Source organism: Salvelinus fontinalis, chromosome 31, assembly GCF_029448725.1.
Source record: "Salvelinus fontinalis isolate EN_2023a chromosome 31, ASM2944872v1, whole genome shotgun sequence".
Classification (NCBI taxonomy): Eukaryota; Metazoa; Chordata; class Actinopteri; order Salmoniformes; family Salmonidae; genus Salvelinus; species Salvelinus fontinalis.
Window position 1 is genome coordinate 2,870,406 of NC_074695.1, and position 24,476 is coordinate 2,894,881.

At 50.3% G+C, this 24,476-nt stretch overlaps 1 protein-coding gene across 1 annotated transcript in view; it reads right to left on the reverse strand.

Annotated features, from left to right (window-relative positions):
- Window positions 1-24,476, reverse strand: part of LOC129829423 (filamin-A-like) — a 313,184-nt gene that overhangs the window by 15,011 nt on the left and 273,697 nt on the right. The window contains exons 40-44 of the mRNA XM_055891112.1: window positions 16,832-17,098; window positions 16,175-16,312; window positions 11,936-12,048; window positions 2,435-2,567; window positions 186-362 (exon numbers count right to left, since the gene is read on the reverse strand). Of these exons, the coding sequence (XP_055747087.1) occupies window positions 186-362; window positions 2,435-2,567; window positions 11,936-12,048; window positions 16,175-16,312; window positions 16,832-17,098 (828 nt within the window). The remainder of the gene's footprint in view (window positions 1-185; window positions 363-2,434; window positions 2,568-11,935; window positions 12,049-16,174; window positions 16,313-16,831; window positions 17,099-24,476) is intronic.

The window sequence follows — 24,476 nt, forward strand, 5'->3', positions numbered from 1 at the left end:
TCCCATTCTTTGTGTGTAGATTGTTGATTTATATAGTACATTTTTAGAATAAGGCTGTAATGTAACAAAATGTGGAAAAAGTCAAGGAGTCTGAATACTTTACGAATGCTCTGTACATATCTGTTCACTGATTTGGCTAATAGCTGCTTTATTGAGGATTTCTACAACAGTACGGTGTTAGTTACCAGTGGTTCCTCCCTCTAATCCAGCTCCGTAGGCGGTCACCATGCCTGGGTCTCCAGCCTGTCCTGTCTCCCCTACTCTGATTTTGAAGGGGCTGCCGGGGATGTGACTGCCGTTGAACTTCACATCGATCAGATACAGACCGTTCTCTCTAGGAATGAACCTCACAGCATATTTATCTGGAGGAGAGGAGAGCGGAAAGGGAGGGAAATAAATTATACATCTATTGTCAAAGTAAGTTTAAACTCAGTCTGGTGTCCGTGGTGACTGTGGTCTATCTCTCTAACAGATCAGCTGTGTAGTAGTCTATTAGAGTGTATACTTGCTGTTCCTATCGGGATCAAAGTAGTATTGTGTAGTGTAGTTACCTTGGGACTAGCTCAGTAACACAGTGTAGTATAGTAAAGTATAGTATTGTGTAGTATATTGTAGTATTGTGTGGTAGTAGTTACCTTGGGACTAGCTCAGTAACACAGTGTAGTATAATAAAGTATAGGTTTGTGTAGTATATTGTAGTATTGTGTAGTGTAGTTACCTTGGGACTAGCTCAGTAACACAGTGTAGTATAATAAAGTATAGGTTTGTGTAGTATATTGTAGTATTGTGTAGTGTAGTTACCTTGGGACTAGCTCAGTAACACAGTGTAGTATAGTAAAGTATAGGTTTGTGTAGTATATTGTAGTATTGTGTAGTGTAGTTACCTTGGGACTAGCTCAGTAACACAGTGTAGTATAGTAAAGTATAGGTTTGTGTAGTATATTGTAGTATTGTGTAGTGTAGTTACCTTGGGACTAGCTCAGTAACACAGTGTAGTATAGTAAAGTATAGGTTTGTGTAGTATATTGTAGTATTGTGTAGTGTAGTTACCTTGGGACTAGCTCAGTAACACAGTGTAGTATAGTAAAGTATAGTATTGTGTAGTATATTGTAGTATTGTGTAGTGTAGTTACCTTGGGACTAGCTCAGTAACACAGTGTAGTATAGTAAAGTATAGTATTGTGTAGTATATTGTAGTATTGTGTAGTGTAGTTACCCTGGACTAGCTCAGTAACACAGTGTAGTATAGTAAAGTATAGTATTGTGTAGTATATTGTAGTATTGTGTAGTGTAGTTACCCTGGACTAGCTCAGTAACACAGTGTAGTATAGTAAATTATAGTATTGTGTAGTATATTGTAGTATTGTGTGGTAGTAGTTACCTTGGGACTAGCTCAGTAACACAGTGTAGTATAGTAAAGTATAGGTTTGTGTAGTATATTGTAGTATTGTGTGGTAGTAGTTACCCTGGACTAGCTCAGTAACACAGTGTAGTATAGTAAAGTATAGTATTGTGTAGTATATTGTAGTATTGTGTAGTGTAGTTACCCTGGACTAGCTCAGTAACACAGTGTAGTATAGTAAAGTATAGTATTGTGTAGTATATTGTAGTATTGTGTGGTAGTAGTTACCTTGGGACTAGCTCAGTAACACAGTGTAGTATAGTAAAGTATAGTATTGTGTAGTATATTGTAGTATTGTGTAGTGCAGTTACCCTGGACTAGCTCAGTAACACAGTGTAGTATAGTAAAGTATAGTATTGTGTAGTATATTGTAGTATTGTGTGGTAGTAGTTACCTTGGGACTAGCTCAGTAACACAGTGTAGTATAGTAAAGTATAGTATTGTGTAGTATATTGTAGTATTGTGTGGTAGTAGTTACCTTGGGACTAGCTCAGTAACACAGTGTAGTATAGTAAAGTATAGTATTGTGTAGTATATTGTAGTATTGTGTAGTGCAGTTACCCTGGACTAGCTCAGTAACACAGTGTAGTATAGTAAAGTATAGTATTGTGTAGTATATTGTAGTATTGTGTGGTAGTAGTTACCTTGGGACTAGCTCAGTAACACAGTGTAGTATAGTAAAGTATAGTATTGTGTAGTATATTGTAGTATTGTGTGGTAGTAGTTACCTTGGGACTAGCTCAGTAACACAGTGTAGTATAGTAAAGTATAGTTTTGTGAAGTATATTGTAGTATTGTGTGGTAGTAGTTACCTTGGTCTAGCTCAGTAAAACACTGTAGTATAGTATTATGTAGTATATTGTAGTATTGTGTGGTAGTAGTTACCTTGGTCTAGCTCAGTAACACAGTGTAGTATAGTATATTGTGTAGTATATTGTGTAGTATATAGTAGTAGTTACCCTGGTCTAGCTCAGTAACACAGTGTAGTATAGTATTATGTAGTATATTGTAGTATTGTGTAGTATTAGTTACCCTGGTCTAGCTCAGTAACACAGCAGCCCTCCAGGGCTCCAGATGGGCTGTGGACTTTAGCGTCGATCTGTCCCTTCGCTCCGTTCAGGCTCACAGCAAAGGATGCTGGGTGGTTGACCTTCAACTCGGACTCCTGCTCAGATACAACTCACGATCAATACAACAACAACACAACAACTAAACAACAACTGGACAACAACTAGACAACAACAACAACACAACAACAACAACAACACAACAACTAAACAACAACAACAACACAACAACTAAACAACAACTGGACAACAACAAGACAACAACTAAACAACAACTAAACAACAACTGGACAACAACTAGACAACAACAACAACACAACAACAACAACTGGACAACAACTAGACAACAACAACAACAACAACAACAACAACACAACAACTAGACAACAACAACAACACAACAACTAAACAACAACAACAACACAACAACTAAACTACAACTGGACAACAACAACACAACAACTAAACAACAACTGGACAACAACTAGACAACAACAACACAAAAACAACAACAACAACAACAACACAACAACTAAACAACAACAACTACACAACAACTAAACAACAACAACTGGACAACAACTGCACAGCAACTAGACAACAACAACTAAACAACAACAACTACAAAACAACTACACAACAACTAGATGTTTACTGTACATTTAACTTTACTTTATTATCTATTTCACTTCCTTTGGAAATGTAAACATATGTTTCCCATGCCAAGAAAGCCTGTTAAAGATAATTGAGAGAGAGAGAGAAGTCCCCAACCAAGGAGGGCCTACAGCAGCACCTAGATCTTCTGCACAGATTCTGCCAGACCTGGGCCCTGACAGTAAATCTCGGTAAGACAAAATGGTGTTCCAAAAAAGGTCCAGTTGCCAGGACCATAAATACACATTCCATCTAGACACCGTTGCCTTTGAGCACACAAAAAACTAGGCATATCTCGGCCTAAACATCAGCGCCACAAGTAACTTCCACAAAGCTGTGAACGATCTGAGAGACAAGGCAAGAAGGTCTTTCTATGCCATCAAAAGGAAGATAAAATTCAACATACCAATTAGGATCTGGCTAAAAATACCTGAATCCGTTATAGCACCCATTGACCATTATGGTCTCAGCCTCCAGTATTTATGCTGCAGTAGTTTATGTGTCGGGGGTTTAGGGTCAGTTGGTTATATCTGGAGTACTTCTCCTGTCTTATCCAGTGTCCTGTGTGAATTGAAGTATGCTCTCTCTAATTCTCTCTCTTTCTTTCTCGCTCTCTGAGGACCTGAGCCCTAGGACCATGCCTCAGGACTACCTGGCTTGATGACTCCTTGCTGTCCCCAGTCCACCTGGCCGTGCTGCTGCTCCAGTTTCAACTGTCCTGCCTGCGGCTATGGAACCCTGACCTGTTCACCGGACGTGCTACCTGTCCCAGACCTGCGTTTTCAACTCTCTAGAGACAGCAGGAGCGGTAGAGATACTCTCAATGATCGGCTATGAAAAGCCAATTGACATTTATTCCTGAGGTGCTGACTTGCTGCACCCTCGACAACTACTGTGATTATTATTATTTGACCATGCTGGTCATTTATGAACATTTGAACATCTTGGCCATGTTCTGTTATAATCTCCACCCGGCACAACCAGAAGAGGACTGGCCACCCCTCATAGCCTGGTTCCTCTCTAGGTTTCTTCCTAGGTTTTGTCCTTTTCTAGGGAGTTTTTCCTAGCCACCGTGCTTCTACACCTGCATTGCTTGTTGTTTGGGGTTTTAGGCTGGGTTTCTGTACAGCACTTTGAGATATCAGCTGATGTAAGAAGGGCTTTATAGATACATTTGAATTGATTTGATTTGGTTGTGAGGTATGGGGTCTGCTCAACAACCAATAATTAACAAAATGGTACAAACACCAATTTGAAACTCTACATGCAGAATTCTGCTAAAATACCCTCCATCTACAATGTAAAAGACCAAATAATGCACACAGAGCAGAATTAGGAAGATACCCGTTAATTATCAAAATCTAGAAAAGAGACATTAAAATCTACAACCACCTAAAAGGAAGCGATTCCCAAACCTTCTCATGCTTTGTTGATAAAAAAAAAACGACTCAATTTGGCATGAGGGTCTGCTATACAAATTGATGGAAAGTGGTGTTGGGGGTAAAACATACGATATTATAAAATCCATGTACACAAATTACAAGTGTACGGTTAAAATAGGCAAAAAACACACATTTCTTCCCACAGGGTCGTGGGGTGAGACAGGGATGCAGCTTAAGCCCCACCCTGTTCAACATATATATCAACAATTTGGCGCGGGTACTAGAAGTCTGCAGCACCCGGTCTCACCCTACTAGAATCTGAAGTCAATTGTCTACTGTTTGCTGATGATCTGGTGCTTCTGTTTACATTCATGGTTGTGAGGTCTGGGGTCCACTCACCAACCAAGAATTCACAAAATGGGACAAACACCAAATTGAGACTCTGCATGCAGAATTCTGCAAAAATATCCTCCGTGTACAACGTAGAACACCAAATAATGCATGCAGAGCAGAAATAGGCCGATACCGGCTAATTATCAAAATCCAGAAAAGAGCAGTTAAATTCTACAACCACCTAAAAGGAAGCGATGCCCAAACCTTCCATAACAAAGCCATCACCTACAGAGAGATGAACCTGGAGAAGAGCCCCCTAAGCATGCTGGTCCTGGGGCTTTGTTCACAAACACAAACAGACCCCACAGAGACCCAGGACAGCAACACAATTAGATCCAACAAAATCATGAGAAAACTAAAAGATAATTACTTGACACATTGGAAAGAAGTAACAAAAAAACAGAGCAAACTAGAATGCTATTTGGCCCTAAACAGAGAGTACACAGTGGCAGAATACCTGATCACTGTGACTGACCCAAACTTAAGGAAAGCTTTGACTATGTACAGACTCAGTGAGCATGGCCTTGCTATTGAGAAAGGCCGCCGTAGGCAGACATGGCTCTCAAGAGAAGACAGGCTATGTGCACACTGCCCACAAAATGAGGTGGAAACTGAGCTGCACTTCCTAACCTCCTGCCCAATGTATGACCATATTAGAGACACATATTTCCCTCAGATTACACAGAAAACAAATCCAATTTTGATAAACTCCCATATCTACTGGGTGAAATACCACAGAGTAACATCACAGCAGCAAGATTTGTGACCTGTTGCCACAAGAAAAGGGCAACCAGTGAAGAACAAACACCATTGAAAATACAACCCATATTTATGCTTATTTATTTTCCCTTGTGTACTTTAACCATTTGTACATTGTTACAACACTGTCTATATACATACTATGACATTTGTAATATCTTTATTATTTTGAAACTTCTGTATGTGTAATGTTTACTGTACATTTTATTGTTTATTTCACTTTTGTATATTATCTACCTCACTTGCTTTGGCAATGTTAACACATGTTTCCCATGCCAATAAAGCCCCTTGAATTGAATTGATAGAGAGAGAAGAGAAAGAAGAGAAAGAAGAGAGAGAGACAGAGCGCCCATTTCAACTTATTTAACCCTTTAGCACGTAGGGAAGGGGAGGAGCGGTGGAGTGAGGGGAGGAGCGGTGGAGTGAGGAGAGGGAAGGGGAGGAGCGGTGGAGTGAGGAGAGGGAAGGGGAGGAGCGGTGGAGTGAGGAGAGGAGCGGTGGAGTGAGGAGAGGAGAGGTGGAGTGAGGAGAGGGAAGGGTAGGAGCGGTGGAGTGAGGGGAGGAGCGATGGAGTGAGGGGAGGAGCGGTGGAGTGAGGGGAGGGAAGGGGAGGAGCGGTGGAGTGAGGAGAGGGAAGGGGAGGAGCGGTGGAGTGAGGAGAGGAGCGGTGGAGTGAGGAGAGGAGAGGTGGAGTGAGGAGAGGGAAGGGTAGGAGCGGTGGAGTGAGGGGAGGAGCGGTGGAGTGAGGGGAGGGAAGGGGAGGAGCGGTGGAGTGAGGAGAGGGAAGGGGAGGAGCGGTGGAGTGAGGAGAGGAGCGGTGGAGTGAGGAGAGGAGAGGTGGAGTGAGGAGAGGGAAGGGTAGGAGCGGTGGAGTGAGGAGAGGGAAGGGGAGGAGCGGTGGAGTGAGGGGAGGAGCGGTGGAGTGAGGGGAGGAGCGGTGGAGTGAGGGGAGGAGCGGTGGAGTGAGGAGAGGGAAGGGGAGGAGCGGTGGAGTGAGGAGAGGAGAGGTGGAGTGAGGGGAGGAGCGGTGGAGTGAGGAGAGGGAAGGGGAGGAGCGGTGGAGTGAGGGGAGGAGCGGTGGAGTGAGGGGAGGAGCGGTGGAGTGAGGGGAGGAGCGGTGGAGTGAGGAGAGGGAAGGGGAGGAGCGGTGGAGTGAGGGGAGGAGCAGTGGAGTGAGGGGAGGAGCGGTGGAGTGAGGAGAGGGAAGGGGAGGAGCGGTGGTATGAGGGGAGGGAAGGGGAGGAGCGGTGGTATGAGGGGAGGGAAGGGGAGGAGCGGTGGAGAGAGGGGAGGGAAGGGGAGGAGCGGTGGAGTGAGGAGAGGGGAGGGGAGGAGCGGTGGAGTGAGGAGAAGGAAGGGGAGGAGCGGTGGAGTGAGGAGAGGGAAGGGGAGGAGCAGTGGAGTGAGGAGAGGGAAGTGGAGGAGCGGTGGAGTGAGAGGAGGAGCGGTGGAGTGAGGGGAGGAGCGGTGGAGTGAGGGGAGGGAAGGGGAGGAGCGGTGGAGTGAGGAGAGGGAAGGGGAGGAGCGTTGGAGTGAGGGGAGGGAAGGGGAGGAGCGGTGGAGAGAGGAGAGGGAAGGGGAGGAGCGGTGGAGTGAGGAGAGGGAAGGGGAGGAGCGGTGGAGTGAGGAGAGGGAAGGGGAGGAGCGGTGGAGTGAGGGGCGGAGCGGTGGAGTGAGGAGAGGTGAGGTGGAGTGAGGAGAGGGAAGGGTAGGAGCGGTGGAGTGAGGGGAGGAGCGGTGGAGTGAGGGGAGGAGCGGTGGAGTGAGGAGAGGGAAGGGTAGGAGCGGTGGAGTGAGGGGAGGAGCGGTGGAGTGAGGGGAGGAGCGGTGGAGTGAGGAGAGGGGAGGGGAGGAGCGGTGGAGTGAGGGGAGGGAAGGGGAGGAGCGGTGGAGTGAGGGGAGGGAAGGGGAGGAGCGGTGGAGAGAGGGGAGGGAAGGGGAGGAGCGGTGGAGTGAGGAGAGGGGAGGGGAGGAGCGGTGGAGTGAGGAGAGGGAAGGGGAGGAGCGGTGGAGTGAGGGGAGGGAAGGGGAGGAGCGGTGGAGTGAGGAGAGGGAAGGGGAGGAGCGGTGGAGTGAGGGGAGGGAAGGGGAGGATCGGTGGAGAGAGGGGAGGGAAGGGGAGGAGCGGTGGAGTGAGGGGAGGGAAGGGGAGGAGCGGTGGAGAGAGGGGAGGGAAGGGGAGGAGCGGTGGAGTGAGGAGAGGGGAGGGGAGGAGCGGTGGAGAGAGGGGAGGGAAGGGGAGGAACGGTGGAGTGAGGAGAGGGGAGGGGAGAAGCGGTGGAGTGAGGAGAGGGAAGGGGAGGAGCGGTGGAGTGAGGGGAGGGAAGGGGAGAAGCGGTGGAGAGAGGGGAGGGAAGGGGAGGAGCGATGGAGTGAGGAGAGGGGAGGTGAGGAGCGGTGGAGTGAGGAGAGGGAAGGGGAGGAGCGGTGGAGTGAGGGGAGGGAAGGGGAGGAGCGGTGGAGTGAGGAGAGGGAAGGGGAGGAGCAGTGGAGTGAGGAGAGGGAAGGGGAGGAGCGGTGGAGTGAGGGGAGGAGCGGTGGAGTGAGGGGAGGAGCGGTGGAGTGAGGGGAGGGAAGGGGAGGAGCGGTGGAGTGAGGAGAGGGAAGGGGAGGAGCGGTGGAGTGAGGGGAGGGAAGGGGAGGAGCGGTGGAGTGAGGAGAGGGAAGGGGAGGAGCGGTGGAGTGAGGAGAGGGAAGGGGAGGAGCGGTGGAGTGAGGGGCGGAGCGGTGGAGTGAGGAGAGGAGAGGTGGAGTGAGGAGAGGGAAGGGTAGGAGCGGTGGAGTGAGGGGAGGAGCGGTGGAGTGAGGGGAGGAGCGGTGGAGTGAGGAGAGGGAAGGGGAGGAGCGGTGGCGTGAGGGGAGGAGCGGTGGAGTGGGGGGGGAGGAGCGGTGGAGTGAGGAGAGGGAAGGGGAGGAGCGGTGGAGTGAGGGGAGGAGCGGTTGAGTGAGGGGAGGAGCGGTGGAGTGAGGAGAGGGAAGGGGAGGAGCGGTGGAGTGAGGAGAGGGAAGGGGAGGAGCGGTGGAGTGAGGGGAGGGAAGGGGAGGAGCGGTGGAGAGAGGGGAGGGAAGGGGAGGAGCGGTGGAGTGAGGAGAGGGAAGGGGAGGAGCGGTGGAGTGAGGAGAGGGAAGGGGAGGAGCGGTGGAGTGAGGGGCGGAGCGGTGGAGTGAGGAGAGGAGAGGTGGAGTGAGGAGAGGGAAGGGTAGGAGCGGTGGAGTGAGGGGAGGAGCGGTGGAGTGAGGGGAGGAGCGGTGGAGTGAGGGGAGGAGCGGTGGAGTGAGGAGAGGGAAGGGGAGGAGCGGTGGCGTGAGGGGAGGAGCGGTGGAGTGAGGGGAGGAGCGGTGGAGTGAGGAGAGGGAAGGGGAGGAGCGGTGGAGTGAGGAGAGGAGAGGTGGAGTGAGGGGAGGAGCGGTGGAGTGAGGAGAGGGAAGGGGAGGAGCGGTGGAGTGAGGGGAGGAGCGGTGGAGTGAGGGGAGGAGCGGTGGAGTGAGGGGAGGAGCGGTGGAGTGAGGAGAGGGAAGGGGAGGAGCGGTGGAGTGAGGGGAGGAGCGGTGGAGTGAGGGGAGGAGCGGTGGAGTGAGGAGAGGGAAGGGGAGGAGCGGTGGAGTGAGGAGAGGAGAGGTGGAGTGAGGGGAGGAGCGGTGGAGTGAGGAGAGGGAAGGGGAGGAGCGGTGGAGTGAGGGGAGGAGCGGTGGAGTGAGGGGAGGAGCGGTGGAGTGAGGGGAGGAGCGGTGGAGTGAGGAGAGGGAAGGGGAGGAGCGGTGGAGTGAGGGGAGGGAAGGGGAGGAGCGGTGGAGTGAGGGGAGGAGCGGTGGAGTGAGGGGAGGGAAGGGGAGGAGCGGTGGAGAGAGGGGAGGGAAGGGGAGGAGCGGTGGAGTGAGGAGAGGGGAGGGGAGGAGCGGTGGAGTGAGGGGAGGGAAGGGGAGGAGCGGTGGAGTGAGGAGAGGGAAGGGGAGGAGCGGTGGAGTGAGGGGAGGGAAGGGGAGGAGCGGTGGAGAGAGGGGAGGGAAGGGGAGGAGCGGTGGAGTGAGGGGAGGGAAGGGGAGGAGCGGTGGAGTGAGGAGAGGGGAGGGGAGGAGCGGTGGAGAGAGGGGAGGGAAGGGGAGGAGCGGTGGAGTGAGGAGAGGGGAGGGGAGAAGCGGTGGAGTGAGGAGAGGGAAGGGGAGGAGCGGTGGAGTGAGGGGAGGGAAGGGGAGAAGCGGTGGAGAGAGGGGAGGGAAGGGGAGGAGCGGTGGAGTGAGGAGAGGGGAGGTGAGGAGCGGTGGAGTGAGGAGAGGGAAGGGGAGGAGCGGTGGAGTGAGGGGAGGGAAGGGGAGGAGCGGTGGAGTGAGGAGAGGGAAGGGGAGGAGCAGTGGAGTGAGGAGAGGGAAGGGGAGGAGCGGTGGAGTGAGGGGAGGAGCGGTGGAGTGAGGGGAGGAGCGTTGGAGTGAGGGGAGGAGCGGTGGAGTGAGGAGAGGGAAGGGGAGGAGCGGTGGAGTGAGGAGAGGAGAGGTGGAGTGAGGAGAGGGAAGGGGAGAGGCGGTGGAGTGAGGGGAGGGAAGGGGAGGAGCAGTGGAGTGAGGAGAGGGAAGGGGAGGAGCGGTGGAAGGGAAGGGGAGGAGCGGTGGAGTGAGGAGAGGGAAGGGGAGGAGCGGTGGAAGGGAAGGGGAGGAGCGGTGGAGTGAGGAGAGGGAAGGGGAGGAGCGGTGGAGTGAGGGGAGGAGAGGAGCGGTGGAATTGAGGGGAGGGATGGAGTGAGGAGCGGTGGAGTGAGGAGAGGGAAGGGGAGGAGCGGTGGAGTGAGGGAAGGGAAGGGGAGGAGCGGTGGAGTGAGGGTAGGGAAGGGGAGGAGCGGTGGAGTGAGGGGAGGGAAGGGGAGGAGCGGTGGAGTGAGGGGAGGAGCGGTGGAGTGAGGGGAGGGAAGGGGAGGAGCGGTGGAGTGAGGGGAGGGAAGGGGAGGAGCGGTGGAGTGAGGAGAGGGAAGGGGAGGAGCGGTGGAGTGAGGAGAGGGAAGGGGAGGAGTGGTGGAGTGAGGGAAGGGAAGGGGAGGAGCGGTGGAGTGAGGGGAGGAGCGGTGGAGTGAGGGGAGGGGAGGAGCGGTGGAGTGAGGGGAGGAGCGGTGGAGTGAGGGGAGGGGAGGAGCGGTGGAGTGAGGGGAGGGAAAAGGAAGGTGGGGGGGGCTATTGTGAGCCTTTAGATTGAGGCACGAGAAACACACAATTCTTTACTATCCCACAAACCCAGCGTGACCCTACACCTGACCTCTAACCTCTAACCCGGTGAGAACCTCTTGTTGTGCTCAACAGAAACCTGCTGCGATGGTCAGACTAGATACACACCCATTACTGTAATTATACTGTAATGTAGATACACACCTATTACTGTAAATGTCCTGTAATGTAGATACAGACCTATTACTGTTATTGTAATTATACTGTAAATGTCCTGTAATGTATATACAGACCTATTACTGTTATTGTAATTATACTGTAAATGTCCTGTAATGTATATACAGACCTATTACTGTTATTGTAATTGCTGTAAATGTCCTGTAATATATATACAGGATCTGATTGTTGTTTAAGATGATTGAGTGAGTATGATACTGTTTGTATAATTGTGTAATATGATTTTGGACTGTTTAATGAAGAAAAATACAATTCCCTTTTGATTTGAACTAAATCCGAGAACTCGCCCCTGAGCCCAGTTAGGGTCAGACATCCTGGGACAGCCCCTTTCTGCAATCCGAATAAAAACCCAACTCCGAGAAATTATCACCAGACCATGTTTTTCTACATTAGGAGGGGAACGAAGATTGTGGACAATTGCTGAATCTTTTAACCATACCACGTGGTTAAACTCTTAGACGAATAGGAACAAGTCTTTGATATTGACTACTAGTCTGCAGCTAGGAATTCGGTATCATTGAACGCGAAGACCGACAACTGCTGAAACATCCATTCTATAACGACTGTCACTCTGAACTATCCACAATAACCACGACAGAGAGAGAGAGGACGAAACTCTCTAACCGAAACTAACTTTTCACCAGCGATCAAGACGACACACTGAGCGTAAATATATATATATTGATTGCATTTGTTCCCGAATGAGTGAGCGTTCATGTGTAAAGGATTAGCATGTCAATTGTTATACTTATGAACTCTGTAGTGACTTCCTAGTCGACCCCCAATTTAAGCGTTGACCTGTCTGTGTCCATCTCACTGCCTCTCTGCCCCTCCCCAGGCTGCTGCATTGTGGGTAGCGTAGTCCTGGGTGTGTGTGTGTCCCTGAGTCTCACCTGAAGACTGGCAGTGAGTCGTCTGGCGTCATCAGAGGGCGACGCCACGGGAACCACGAAGGGACTGTCAGGGATGTGCTCCTCGTTGAAACGGATAGACACCTCATAGTCTCCTGCATCACACACCACACACTTCGTTAGACACACCTTTATATACACACACCTTTATATACACACACCTTTATATACACACACCTTTAGACACGCACACCTATAGATACACACACCTTTATATACACACACCTTTATATACACACACCTTTAGATACACACACCTTTAGATACACACACCTTTAGATACACACACCTTTATATACACACACCTTTATACACACACACCTTTATATACACACACCTTTAGATACACACACCTTTAGACACACACACCTAGAGATACACACACCTTTAGATACACACCTTTAGATACACACACCTTTAAAATATTTGTTTTAGTATTTGATTGTCTTAGATTCAGTGACAGTGAAAGGTGGAGACAGAGAGAAAGGGGTCATGTCATAACCGCCATCGATAAAATACATTACTGTGCAGCCGTATTCATCGACCTGGCCAAGGCTTTCGACTCTGTCAATCACCACATTCTTATTGACAGACTCAACAGCCTTGGTTTCTCAAATGACTGCCTCGCCTGGTTCACCAACTACTTCTCAGAAAGAGTTCAGTGTGTCAAAGCGGAGGGCCTGTTGTCTGGACCTCTGGCAGTCTCTATGGGGGTGCCACAGGGTTCAATTCTCGGGCCGGCTATTTTCTCTGTATATATATCAATGATGTCACTCTTGCTGCTGGTGATTCTCTGATCCACCTCTACGCAGACGACACCATTCTGTATACTTCTGGCTCTTCTTTGGACACTGTGTTAACTAACCTCCAGACGAGCTTCAATGCCATACAACTCTCCTTCCGTGGCCTCCAACTGCTCTGAAATGCAAGTAAAACTAAATGCATGCTCTTCAACCGATCGCTGCCCGCACCTGGTTGCCCGTCCAGCATCACTACTCTGGACGGCTCTGACTTAGAATATGTGGACAACTACAAATACCTAGGTGTCTGGTTAGACTGTAAACTCTCCTTCCAGACTCACATTAAGCATTTCCAATCCAAAGTTAAATCTAGAATCGGCTTCCTATTTCACAACAAATCCTCCTTCACTCATGCTGCCAAACATACCTTCGTAAAACTGACCATCCTACCGATCCTTGACTTCGGCGATGTCATTTACAGTTGAAGTCGGAAGTTTACATGGATCTTAGCCATATACATTTAAACTCAGTTTTTCACAATTCAGTTAGGATCACCACTTTATTTTAAGAATGTGAAATATGAGAATAATAGGAGAGAGAATGATTTATTTCAGCTTTTATTTCTTTCATCACATTCCCAGTGGGTCAAAAGTTTACATACACTCAATTAGTATTTGGTAGCATTGCCTTTAAATTGTTTAACTTGGGTCAAACGTTTTGGGTAGCCTTCCACAAGCCTTCTACAAGCTTCCCACAATAAGTTGGGTGAATTTTGGCCCATTCCCCCTGACAGAGCTGGTGTAATTGAGTCAGGTTTGTAGGCCTCCTTGCCCGCACACGCTTTTTCCAGTTCTGCCCACAAATGTTCTATAGGATTGAGGTCAGGGCTTTGTGATTGCCACTCCAATACCTTGACTTTGTTGTCCTTAAGCCATTTTGCCACAACTTTGGAAATATGATTGGGGTCATTGTCCATTTGGAAGACCCATTTGTGACCAAGCTTTAACTTCCTGACTGATGTCTTGAGATGTTGCTTCAATATATCCACATAATTTTCCTGCCACATGATGCTATCTATTTTGTGAAGTGCACCAGTCCCTCCTGCAGCAAAGCACCCCCACAACGTGATGCTGCCACCCAGATGCTTCACGGTTGGGATGGTGTTCTTTGGCTTGCAAGCATCTCACTTTTTCCTCCAAACATAACGATGGTCATTATGGCCAAACAGTTCTATTTTTGTTTCATCAGGCCAGAGGACATTTCTCCAAAAAGTACGATCATTGTCCCCATGTGCAGTTGCAAACTGTAGTCTGGCGGTTTTGGAGCAGTGGCTTCTTCCTTGCTGAGCGTCCTTTCAGGTTATGTCGATATAGGACTTGTTTTACTGTGGATATAGATACTTTTGTACCTGTTTCCTCCAGCATCTTCACAAGGTCCTTTGCTGTTGTTCTGGGATTGATTCGCATTTTTCACACCAAAGTACGTTCATCTCTAGGAGACAGAACGCGTCTCCTTCCTGAGCGGTATGACAGCTGTGTGGTCCCATGGTGTTTATACTTGCGTACTATTGTTTGTACAGATGAATGTGGTACCTTCAGGCATTTGGAAATTGCTCCCAAGGATGAACCAGACTTGTGGAGGTCTACAATTGTTTTTCTGAGGTCTTGACTGATTTATTTTGATTTTCTCATGATGTCAAGCAAAGAGGCACTGCGTTTGAAGGTAGACCTTTAAATATATTCACAGGTACACCTCCAAATGATTCAAATAATGTCAATTAGCCTATCAGAAGCTTCTAAAGCCATGACATCATTTTCTGGAATGTTCCAAGCTGTTTAAAGCTGTTTAAAAATTCCCACTGGAATTGTGATACAGTGAATTATAAGTCAAATAATCTCTGTAAACAATTGTTGGAAAAATGACTTGTGTCAAGCACAAAGTAGATGTCCTAACCGACTTGCCAAAACTATAGTTTGTTAACAAGAAATTTGTGGAGTGGTTGAAAAAAACGAGTTTTAATGACTCCAACCTCAGTGTATGTAAACTTCCGACTTCAACTGTATAAAATAGCCTCCAACACTCTACTCAGAAAATTGGATGCAGTCTATCACAGTGCCATCTGTTTAGTCACCAAAGCCCCATATACTACCCACCACTGAGCCCTGTATGCTCTCGTTGGCTGGCTCTCGCTTCATATTCGTCACATGTTGTCCTGGACAACACCCTGTCGTTCTCAACTAACATCAAGGCGGTGGCCCGTTCCTGTAGGTTCATGCTCTACAACATCCGCAGAGTACGACCCTGCCTCACACAGGAAGCGGCGCAGGTCCTAATCCAGGCACTTGTCATCTCCCGTCTGGATTACTGCAACTCGCTGTTGGCTGGGCTCCCTGCCTGTGCCATTAAACCCCTACAACTCATCCAGAACGCCGCAGCCCGTCTGGTGTTCAACCTTCCTAAGTTCTCTCACGTCACCCCGCTCCTCCGCTCTCTCCACTGGCTTCCAGTTGAAGCTCGCATCCGCTACAAGATCATGGTGCTTGCCTACGGAGCTGTGAGGGGAACGGCACCTCAGTACCTTCAGGCTCTGATCAGGCCCTACACCCAAACAAGGGCACTGCGTTCATCCACCTCTGGCCTGCTCGCCTCCCTACCACTGAGGAAGTACAGTTCCCGCTCAGCCCAGTCAAAACTGTTCGCTGCTCTGGCACCCCAATGGTGGAACAAACTCCCTCACGACGCCAGGACAGCGGAGTCAATCACCACCTTCCGGAGACACCTGAAACCCCACCTCTTCAAGGAATACCTAGGATAGGATAAAGCAATCCTTCTGCCCCCCCCCCCCCCCCCTAAAAGATTTAGATGCACTATTGTAAAGTGGCTGTTCCACTGGATGTCATAAGGTGAATGCACCAATTTGTAAGTCGCTCTGGATAAGAGCGTCTGCTAAATGACTTAAATGTTAAATGTAAATGTAGCCCATCCAACTACTTCATCCCCATACTGTATTCATTTATTTATCTTGCTCCTTTGCACCCCAGTCTCTACTTGCACATTTATCTTCTGCACATCTAGCACTCCTGTGTTTAATTGCTATATTGTAATTATTTAGCCATTATGGCCTATTTATTGCCTTACCTCCCTTATCTTACCTCATTTGCACACACTGTATATATATATTTTTTCCTATTGTGTTATTGACTTTACGTTTGTTTATTCCATGTGTAACTCTGTGTTGTTTGTGTCGCACTGCTTTGCTTTATCTTGGCCAGGTCGCAGTTGTAAATGAGAACTGGTTCTCAACTGGCCGACCTGGTTAAATAAAGGTGAAATGCATTTAAAAAATGTTCCTAGGGTGGTCTGTAGTCTGACCCCGGATCATGCCAATGCTAATGTTGATTATGATCACTGTGCTTAACAACCACACACACCTGACTCCTGGACCATGTAGGACAGATAGTCGTTACCATTATCAACACACCTGACTCCTGGACCATGTAGGATACTCCATTGGACCCGTCCTTGCGGTCCTCGAAGGTGATCTCTGCTTTACTGGGCCCCTCCACCGCGATGCTGAGACCCCCTGCACCCGCCTCCCGTGTCCAGATACTGAACTCAGCTACACACACACACACACACACACACACACACACACACACACACACACACACACACACACACACACACACACACACACACACACACACACACACACACACACACACCAGAGAGATCAGTACACACACTGTCAGTGGTGTTAACTAGTACTGTATAATTATACCAACACACACACTGTCAGTGGTGTTAACTAGTACTGTATAATTATACCAACACACACACACTGTCAGTGGTGTTAACTAGTACTGTATAATTATACCAACACACACACACTGTCAGTGGTGTTAACTAGTACTGTATAATTATACCAACACACACACACTGTCAGTGGTGTTAACTAGTACTGTATAATTATACCAACACACACACACTGTCAGTGGTGTTAACTAGTACTGTATAATTATACCAACACACACACACTGTCAGTGGTGTTAACTAGTACTGTATAATTATACCAACACACACACACTGTCAGTGGTGTTAACTAGTACTGTATAATTATACCAACACACACACATACCTGGTACTCCAACCTCTGCCCTCTCCAGCCCGGGCCCCCCAGCGCGGACCTTGTGGGCCCCTCCTTCTCCCAGGGGCCCCACAGTGAACTGGAAGGGGCTGCCGGGCACGTGCACGCCCGCGTACTTCACACACACTGTGTGCACGCCGGTCTCCGTGGGAACAAAGCGGATGCAGCAGGTGTTGTTCTCTTCCTCCATGATGTCAGCTTCCTGGACCTGACCAGACGGACTGGTCACCTGACCCACCATGTCTGCTATGCTGATCTCTGTTAACACACACACACAGGGTTAACAGCTTCCTGGACCTGACCAGACGGACTGGTCACCTGACCCACCATGTCTGCTATGCTGATCTCTGTTAACACACACACAGGGTTAACAGCTTCCTGGACCTGACCAGACGGACTGGTCACCTGACCCACCATGTCTGCTATGCTGATCTCTGTTAACACACACACAGGGTTAACAGCTTCCTGGACCTGACCAGACGGACTGGTCACCTGACCCACCATGTCTGCTATGCTGATCTCTGTTAACACACACACAGGGTTAACAGCTTCCTGGACCTGACCAGACGGACTGGTCACCTGACCCACCATGTCTGCTATGCTGATCTCTGTTAACACACACACACAGGGTTAACAGCTTCCTGGACCTGACCAGACGGACTGGTCACCTGACCCACCATGTCTGCTATGCTGATCTCTGTTAACACACACAGGGTTAACAGCTTCCTGGACCTGACCAGACGGACTGGTCACCTGACCCACCATGTCTGCTATGCTGATCTCTGTTAACACACACACAGGGTTAACAGCTTCCTGGACCTGACCAGACGGACTGGTCACCTGACCCACCATGTCTGCTATGCTGATCTCTGTTAACACACACACACACAGGGTTAACAGCTTCCTGGACCTGACCAGACGGACTGGTCACCTGACCCACCATGTCTGCTATGCTGATCTCTGTTAACACACACACAGGGTTAACAGCTTCCTGGACCTGACCAGACGGACTGGTCACCTGACCCACCATGTCTGCTATGCTGATCTCTGTTAACACACACACAGGGTTAACAGCTTCCTGGACCAGACCAGACGGACTGGTCACCTGACCCACCATGTCTGCTATGCTGATCTCTGTTAACACACACACACAGGGTTAACAGCTTCCTGGACCTGACCAGACGGACTGGTCACCTGACCCACCATGTCTGCTATGCTGATCTCTGTTAACACACACAGGGTTAACAGCTTCCTGGACCTGACCAGACGGACTGGTCACCTGACCCACCATGTCTGCTATGCTGATCTCTGTTAACACACACACAGGGTTAACAGCTTCCTGGACCTGACCAGACGGACTGGTCACCTGACCCACCATGTCTGCTATGCTGATCTCTGTTAACACACACACAGGGTTAACAGCTTCCTGGACCTGACCAGACGGACTGGTCACCTGACCCACCATGTCTGCTATGCTGATCTCTGTTAACACACACACACAGGGTTAACAGCTTCCTGGACCTGACCAGACGGACTGGTCACCTGACCCACCATGTCTGCTATGCTGATCTCTGTTAACACACACACAGGGTTAACAGCTTCCTGGACCAGACCAGACGGACTGGTCACCTGACCCACCATGTCTGCTATGCTGATCTCTGTTAACACACACACACAGGGTTAACAGCTTCCTGGACCTGACCAGACGGACTGGTCACCTGACCCACCATGTCTGCTATGCTGATCTCTGTTAACACACACAGGGTTAACAGCTTCCTGGACCTGACCAGACGGACTGGTCACCTGACCCACCATGTCTGCTATGCTGATCTCTGTTAACACACACACACAGGGTTAACAGCTTCCTGGACCTGACCAGACGGACTGGTCACCTGACCCACCATGTCTGCTATGCTGATCTCTGTTAACACACACACACAGGGTTAACAGCTTCCTGGACCTGACCAGACGGACTGGTCACCTGACCCACCATGTCTGCTATGCTGATCTCTGTTAACACACACAGGGTTAACAGCTTCCTGGACCTGACCAGACGGACTGGTCACCTGACCCACCATGTCTGCTATGCTGATCTCTGTTAACACACACACACAGGGTTAACAGCTTCCTGGACCTGACCAGACGGACTGGTCACCTGACCCACCATGTCTGCTATGCTGATCTCTGTTAACACACACACACAGGGTTAACAGCTTCCTGGACCTGACCAGACGGACTGGTCACCTGACCCACCATGTCCGCTATGCTGATCTCTGTTAACACACACACACAGGGTTAACAGCTTCCTGGACCTGACCAGACGGACTGGTCACCTGACCCACCATGTCTGCTATGCTGATCTCTGTTAACACACACACAGGGTTAACAGCTTCCTGGACCTGACCAGACGGACTGGTCACCTGACCCACCATGTCTGCTATGCTGATCTCTGTTAACACACACACAGGGTTAACAGCTTCCTGGACCTGACCAGACGGACTGGTCACCTGACCCACCATGTCTGCTATGCTGATCTCTGTTAACACACACACACAGGGTTAACAGCTTCCTGGACCTGACCAGACGGACTGGTCACCTGACCCACCATGTCTGCTATGCTGATCTCTGTTAACACACACACACAGGGTTAACAGCTTCCTGGACCTGACCAGACGGACTGGTCACCTGGGCCACCATGTCTGCTATGCTGATCTCTGTTAACACACACACAGGGTTAACAGCTTCCTGGACCTGACCAGACGGACTGGTCACCTGACCCACCATGTCTGCTATGCTGATCTCTGTTAACACACACACACAGGGTTAACAGCTTCCTGGACCTGACCAGACGGACTGGTCACCTGACCCACCATGTCTGCTATGCTGATCTCTGTTAACACACACACACACACAGGGTTAACAGCTTCCTGGACCTGACCAGACGGACTGGTCACCTGACCCACCATGTCTGCTATGCTGATCTCTGTTAACACACACACACAGGGTTAACAGCTTCCTGGACCTGACCAGACGGACTGGTCACCTGACCCACCATGTCTGCTATGCTGATCTCTGTTAACACACACACAGGGTTAACAGCTTCCTGGACCTGACCAGACGGACTGGTCACCTGGGCCACCATGTCTGCTATGCTGATCTCTGTTAACACACACACAGGGTTAACAGCTTCCTGGACCTGACCAGACGGACTGGTCACCTGACCCACCATGTCTGCTATGCTGATCTCTGTTAACACACACACACAGGGTTAACAGCTTCCTGGACCTGACCAGACGGACTGGTCACCTGACCCACCATGTCTGCTATGCTGATCTCTGTTAACACACACACAGGGTTAACAGCTTCCTGGACCTGACCAGACGGACTGGTCACCTGGGCCACCATGTCTGCTATGCTGATCTCTGTTAACACACACACAGGGTTAACAGCTTCCTGGACCTGACCAGACGGACTGGTCACCTGACCCACCATGTCTGCTATGCTGATCTCTGTTAACACACACACAGGGTTAACAGCTTCCTGGACCTGACCAGACGGACTGGTCACCTGACCCACCATGTCTGCTATGCTGATCTCTGTTAATACACACACACAGGGTTAACAGCTTCCTGGACCTGACCAGACGGACTGGTCACCTGACCCACCATGTCTGCTATGCTGATCTCTGTTAACACACACACACAGGGTTAACAGCTTCCTGGACCTGACCAGACGGACTGGTCACCTGACCCACCATGTCTGCTATGCTGATCTCTGTTAACACACACACAGGGTTAACAGCTTCCTGGACCTGACCAGACGGACTGGTCACCTGGGCCACCATGTCTGCTATGCTGATCTCTGTTAACACACACAGGGTTAACAGCTTCCTGGACCTGACCAGACGGACTGGTCACCTGGGCCACCATGTCTGCTATGCTGATCTCTGTTAACACACACACAGGGTTAACAGCTTCCTGGACCTGACCAGACGGACTGGTCACCTGGGCCACCATGTCTGCTATGCTGATCTCTGTTAACACACACACACAGGGTTAACAGCTTCCTGGACCTGACCAGACGGACTGGTCACCTGACCCACCATGTCTGCTATGCTGATCTCTGTTAACACACACACACAGGGTTAACAGCTTCCTGGACCTGACCAGACGGACTGGTCACCTGACCCACCATGTCTGCTATGCTGATCTCTGTTAACACACACACACAGGGTTAACAGCTTCCTGGACCTGACCAGACGGACTGGTCACCTGACCCACCATGTCTGCTATGCTGATCTCTGTTAACACACACACACAGGGTTAACAGCTTCCTGGACCTGACCAGACGGACTGGTCACCTGGGCCACCATGTCTGCTATGCTGATCTCTGTTAACACACACACAGGGTTAACAGCTTCCTGGACCTGACCAGACGGACTGGTCACCTGACCCACCATGTCCGCTATGCTGATCTCTGTTAACACACACACAGGGTTAACAGCTTCCTGGACCTGACCAGACGGACTGGTCACCTGACCCACCATGTCTGCTATGCTGATCTCTGTTAACACACACAGGGTTAACAGCTTCCTGGACCTGACCAGACGGACTGGTCACCTGGGCCACCATGTCTGCTATGCTGATCTCTGTTAACACACACACAGGGTTAACAGCTTCCTGGACCTGACCAGACGGACTGGTCACCTGACCCACCATGTCTGCTATGCTGATCTCTGTTAACACACACACAGGGTTAACAGCTTCCTGGACCTGACCAGACGGACTGGTCACCTGACCCACCATGTCTGCTATGCTGATCTCTGTTAACACACACACACAGGGTTAACAGCTTCCTGGACCTGACCAGACGGACTGGTCACCTGACCCACCATGTCCGCTATGCTGATCTCTGTTAACACACACACAGGGTTAACAGCTTCCTGGACCTGACCAGACGGACTGGTCACCTGACCCACCATGTCTGCTATGCTGATCTCTGTTAACACACACAGGGTTAACAGCTTCCTGGACCTGACCAGACGGACTGGTCACCTGGGCCACCATGTCTGCTATGCTGATCTCTGTTAACACACACACAGGGTTAACAGCTTCCTGGACCTGACCAGACGGACTGGTCACCTGACCCACCATGTCTGCTATGCTGATCTCTGTTAACACACACACAGGGTTAACAGCTTCCTGGACCTGACCAGACGGACTGGTCACCTGACCCACCATGTCTGCTATGCTGATCTCTGTTAACACACACACACAGGGTTAACAGCTTCCTGGACCTGACCAGACGGACTGGTCACCTGACCCACCATGTCTGCTATGCTGATCTCTGTTAACACACACACAGGGTTAACAGCTTCCTGGACCTGACCAGACGGACTGGTCACCTGACCCACCATGTCTGCTATGCTGATCTCTGTTAACACACACACAGGGTTAACAGCTTCCTGGACCTGACCAGACGGACTGGTCACCTGACCCACCATGTCTGCTATGCTGATCTCTGTTAACACACACACAGGGTTAACAGCTTCCTGGACCTGACCAGACGGACTGGTCACCTGGGCCACCATGTCTGCTATGCTGATCTCTGTTAACACACACAGGGTTAACAGCTTCCTGGACCTGACCAGACGGACTGGTCACCTGACCCACCATGTCTGCTATGCTGATCTCTGTTAACACACACACACAGGGTTAACAGCTTCCTGGACCTGACCAGACGGACTGGTCACCTGACCCACCATGTCTGCTATGCTGATCTCTGTTAACACACACACACAGGGTTAACAGCTTCCTGGACCTGACCAGACGGACTGGTCACCTGACCCACCATGTCTGCTATGCTGATCTCTGTTAACACACACACAGGGTTAACAGCTTCCTGGACCTGACCAGACGGACTGGTCACCTGACCCACCATGTCTGCTATGCTGATCTCTGTTAACACACACACACAGGGTTAACAGCTTCCTGGACCTGACCAGACGGACTGGTCACCTGACCCACCATGTCTGCTATGCTGATCTCTGTTAACACACACACACAGGGTTAACAGCTTCCTGGACCTGACCAGACGGACTGGTCACCTGACCCACCATGTCTGCTATGCTGATCTCTGTTAACACACACAGGGTTAACAGCTTCCTGGACCTGACCAGACGGACTGGTCACCTGACCCACCATGTCTGCTATGCTGATCTCTGTTAACACACACACACAGGGTTAACAGCTTCCTGGACCTGACCAGACGGACTGGTCACCTGACCCACCATGTCTGCTATGCTGATCTCTGTTAACACACACAGGGTTAACAGCTTCCTGGACCTGACCAGACGGACTGGTCACCTGACCCACCATGTCTGCTATGCTGATCTCTGTTAACACACACAGGGTTAACAGCTTCCTGGACCTGACCAGACGGACTGGTCACCTGACCCACCATGTCTGCTATGCTGATCTCTGTTAACACACACACACAGGGTTAACAGCTTCCTGGACCTGACCAGACGGACTGGTCACCTGACCCACCATGTCTGCTATGCTGATCTCTGTTAACACACACACAGGGTTAACAGCTTCCTGGACCTGACCAGACGGACTGGTCACCTGGCCCACCATGTCTGCTATGCTGATCTCTGTTAACACACACACACAGGGTTAACAGCTTCCTGGACCTGACCAGACGGACTGGTCACCTGACCCACCATGTCTGCTATGCTGATCTCTGTTAACACACACACAGGGTTAACAGCTTCCTGGACCTGACCAGACGGACTGGTCACCTGACCCACCATGTCTGCTATGCTGATCTCTGTTAACACACACACACAGGGTTAACAGCTTCCTGGACCTGACCAGACGGACTGGTCACCTGACCCACCATGTCTGCTATGCTGATCTCTGTTAACACACACACACAGGGTTAACAGCTTCCTGGACCTGACCAGACGGACTGGTCACCTGACCCACCATGTCTGCTATGCTGATCTCTGTTAACACACACACAGGGTTAACAGCTTCCTGGACCTGACCAGACGGACTGGTCACCTGACCCACCATGTCTGCTATGCTGATCTCTGTTAACACACACACAGGGTTAACAGCTTCCTGGACCTGACCAGACGGACTGGTCACCTGACCCACCATGTCTGCTATGCTGATCTCTGTTAATACACACACACAGGGTTAACAGCTTCCTGGACCTGACCAGACGGACTGGTCACCTGACCCACCATGTCTGCTATGCTGATCTCTGTTAACACACACACACAGGGTTAACAGCTTCCTGGACCTGACCAGACGGACTGGTCACCTGACCCACCATGTCTGCTATGCTGATCTCTGTTAACACACACACACAGGGTTAACAGCTTCCTGGACCTGACCAGACGGACTGGTCACCTGACCCACCATGTCTGCTATGCTGATCTCTGTTAACACACACAGGGTTAACAGCTTCCTGGACCTGACCAGACGGACTGGTCACCTGACCCACCATGTCTGCTATGCTGATCTCTGTTAACACACACACAGGGTTAACAGCTTCCTGGACCTGACCAGACGGACTGGTCACCTGGGCCACCATGTCTGCTATGCTGATCTCTGTTAATACACAC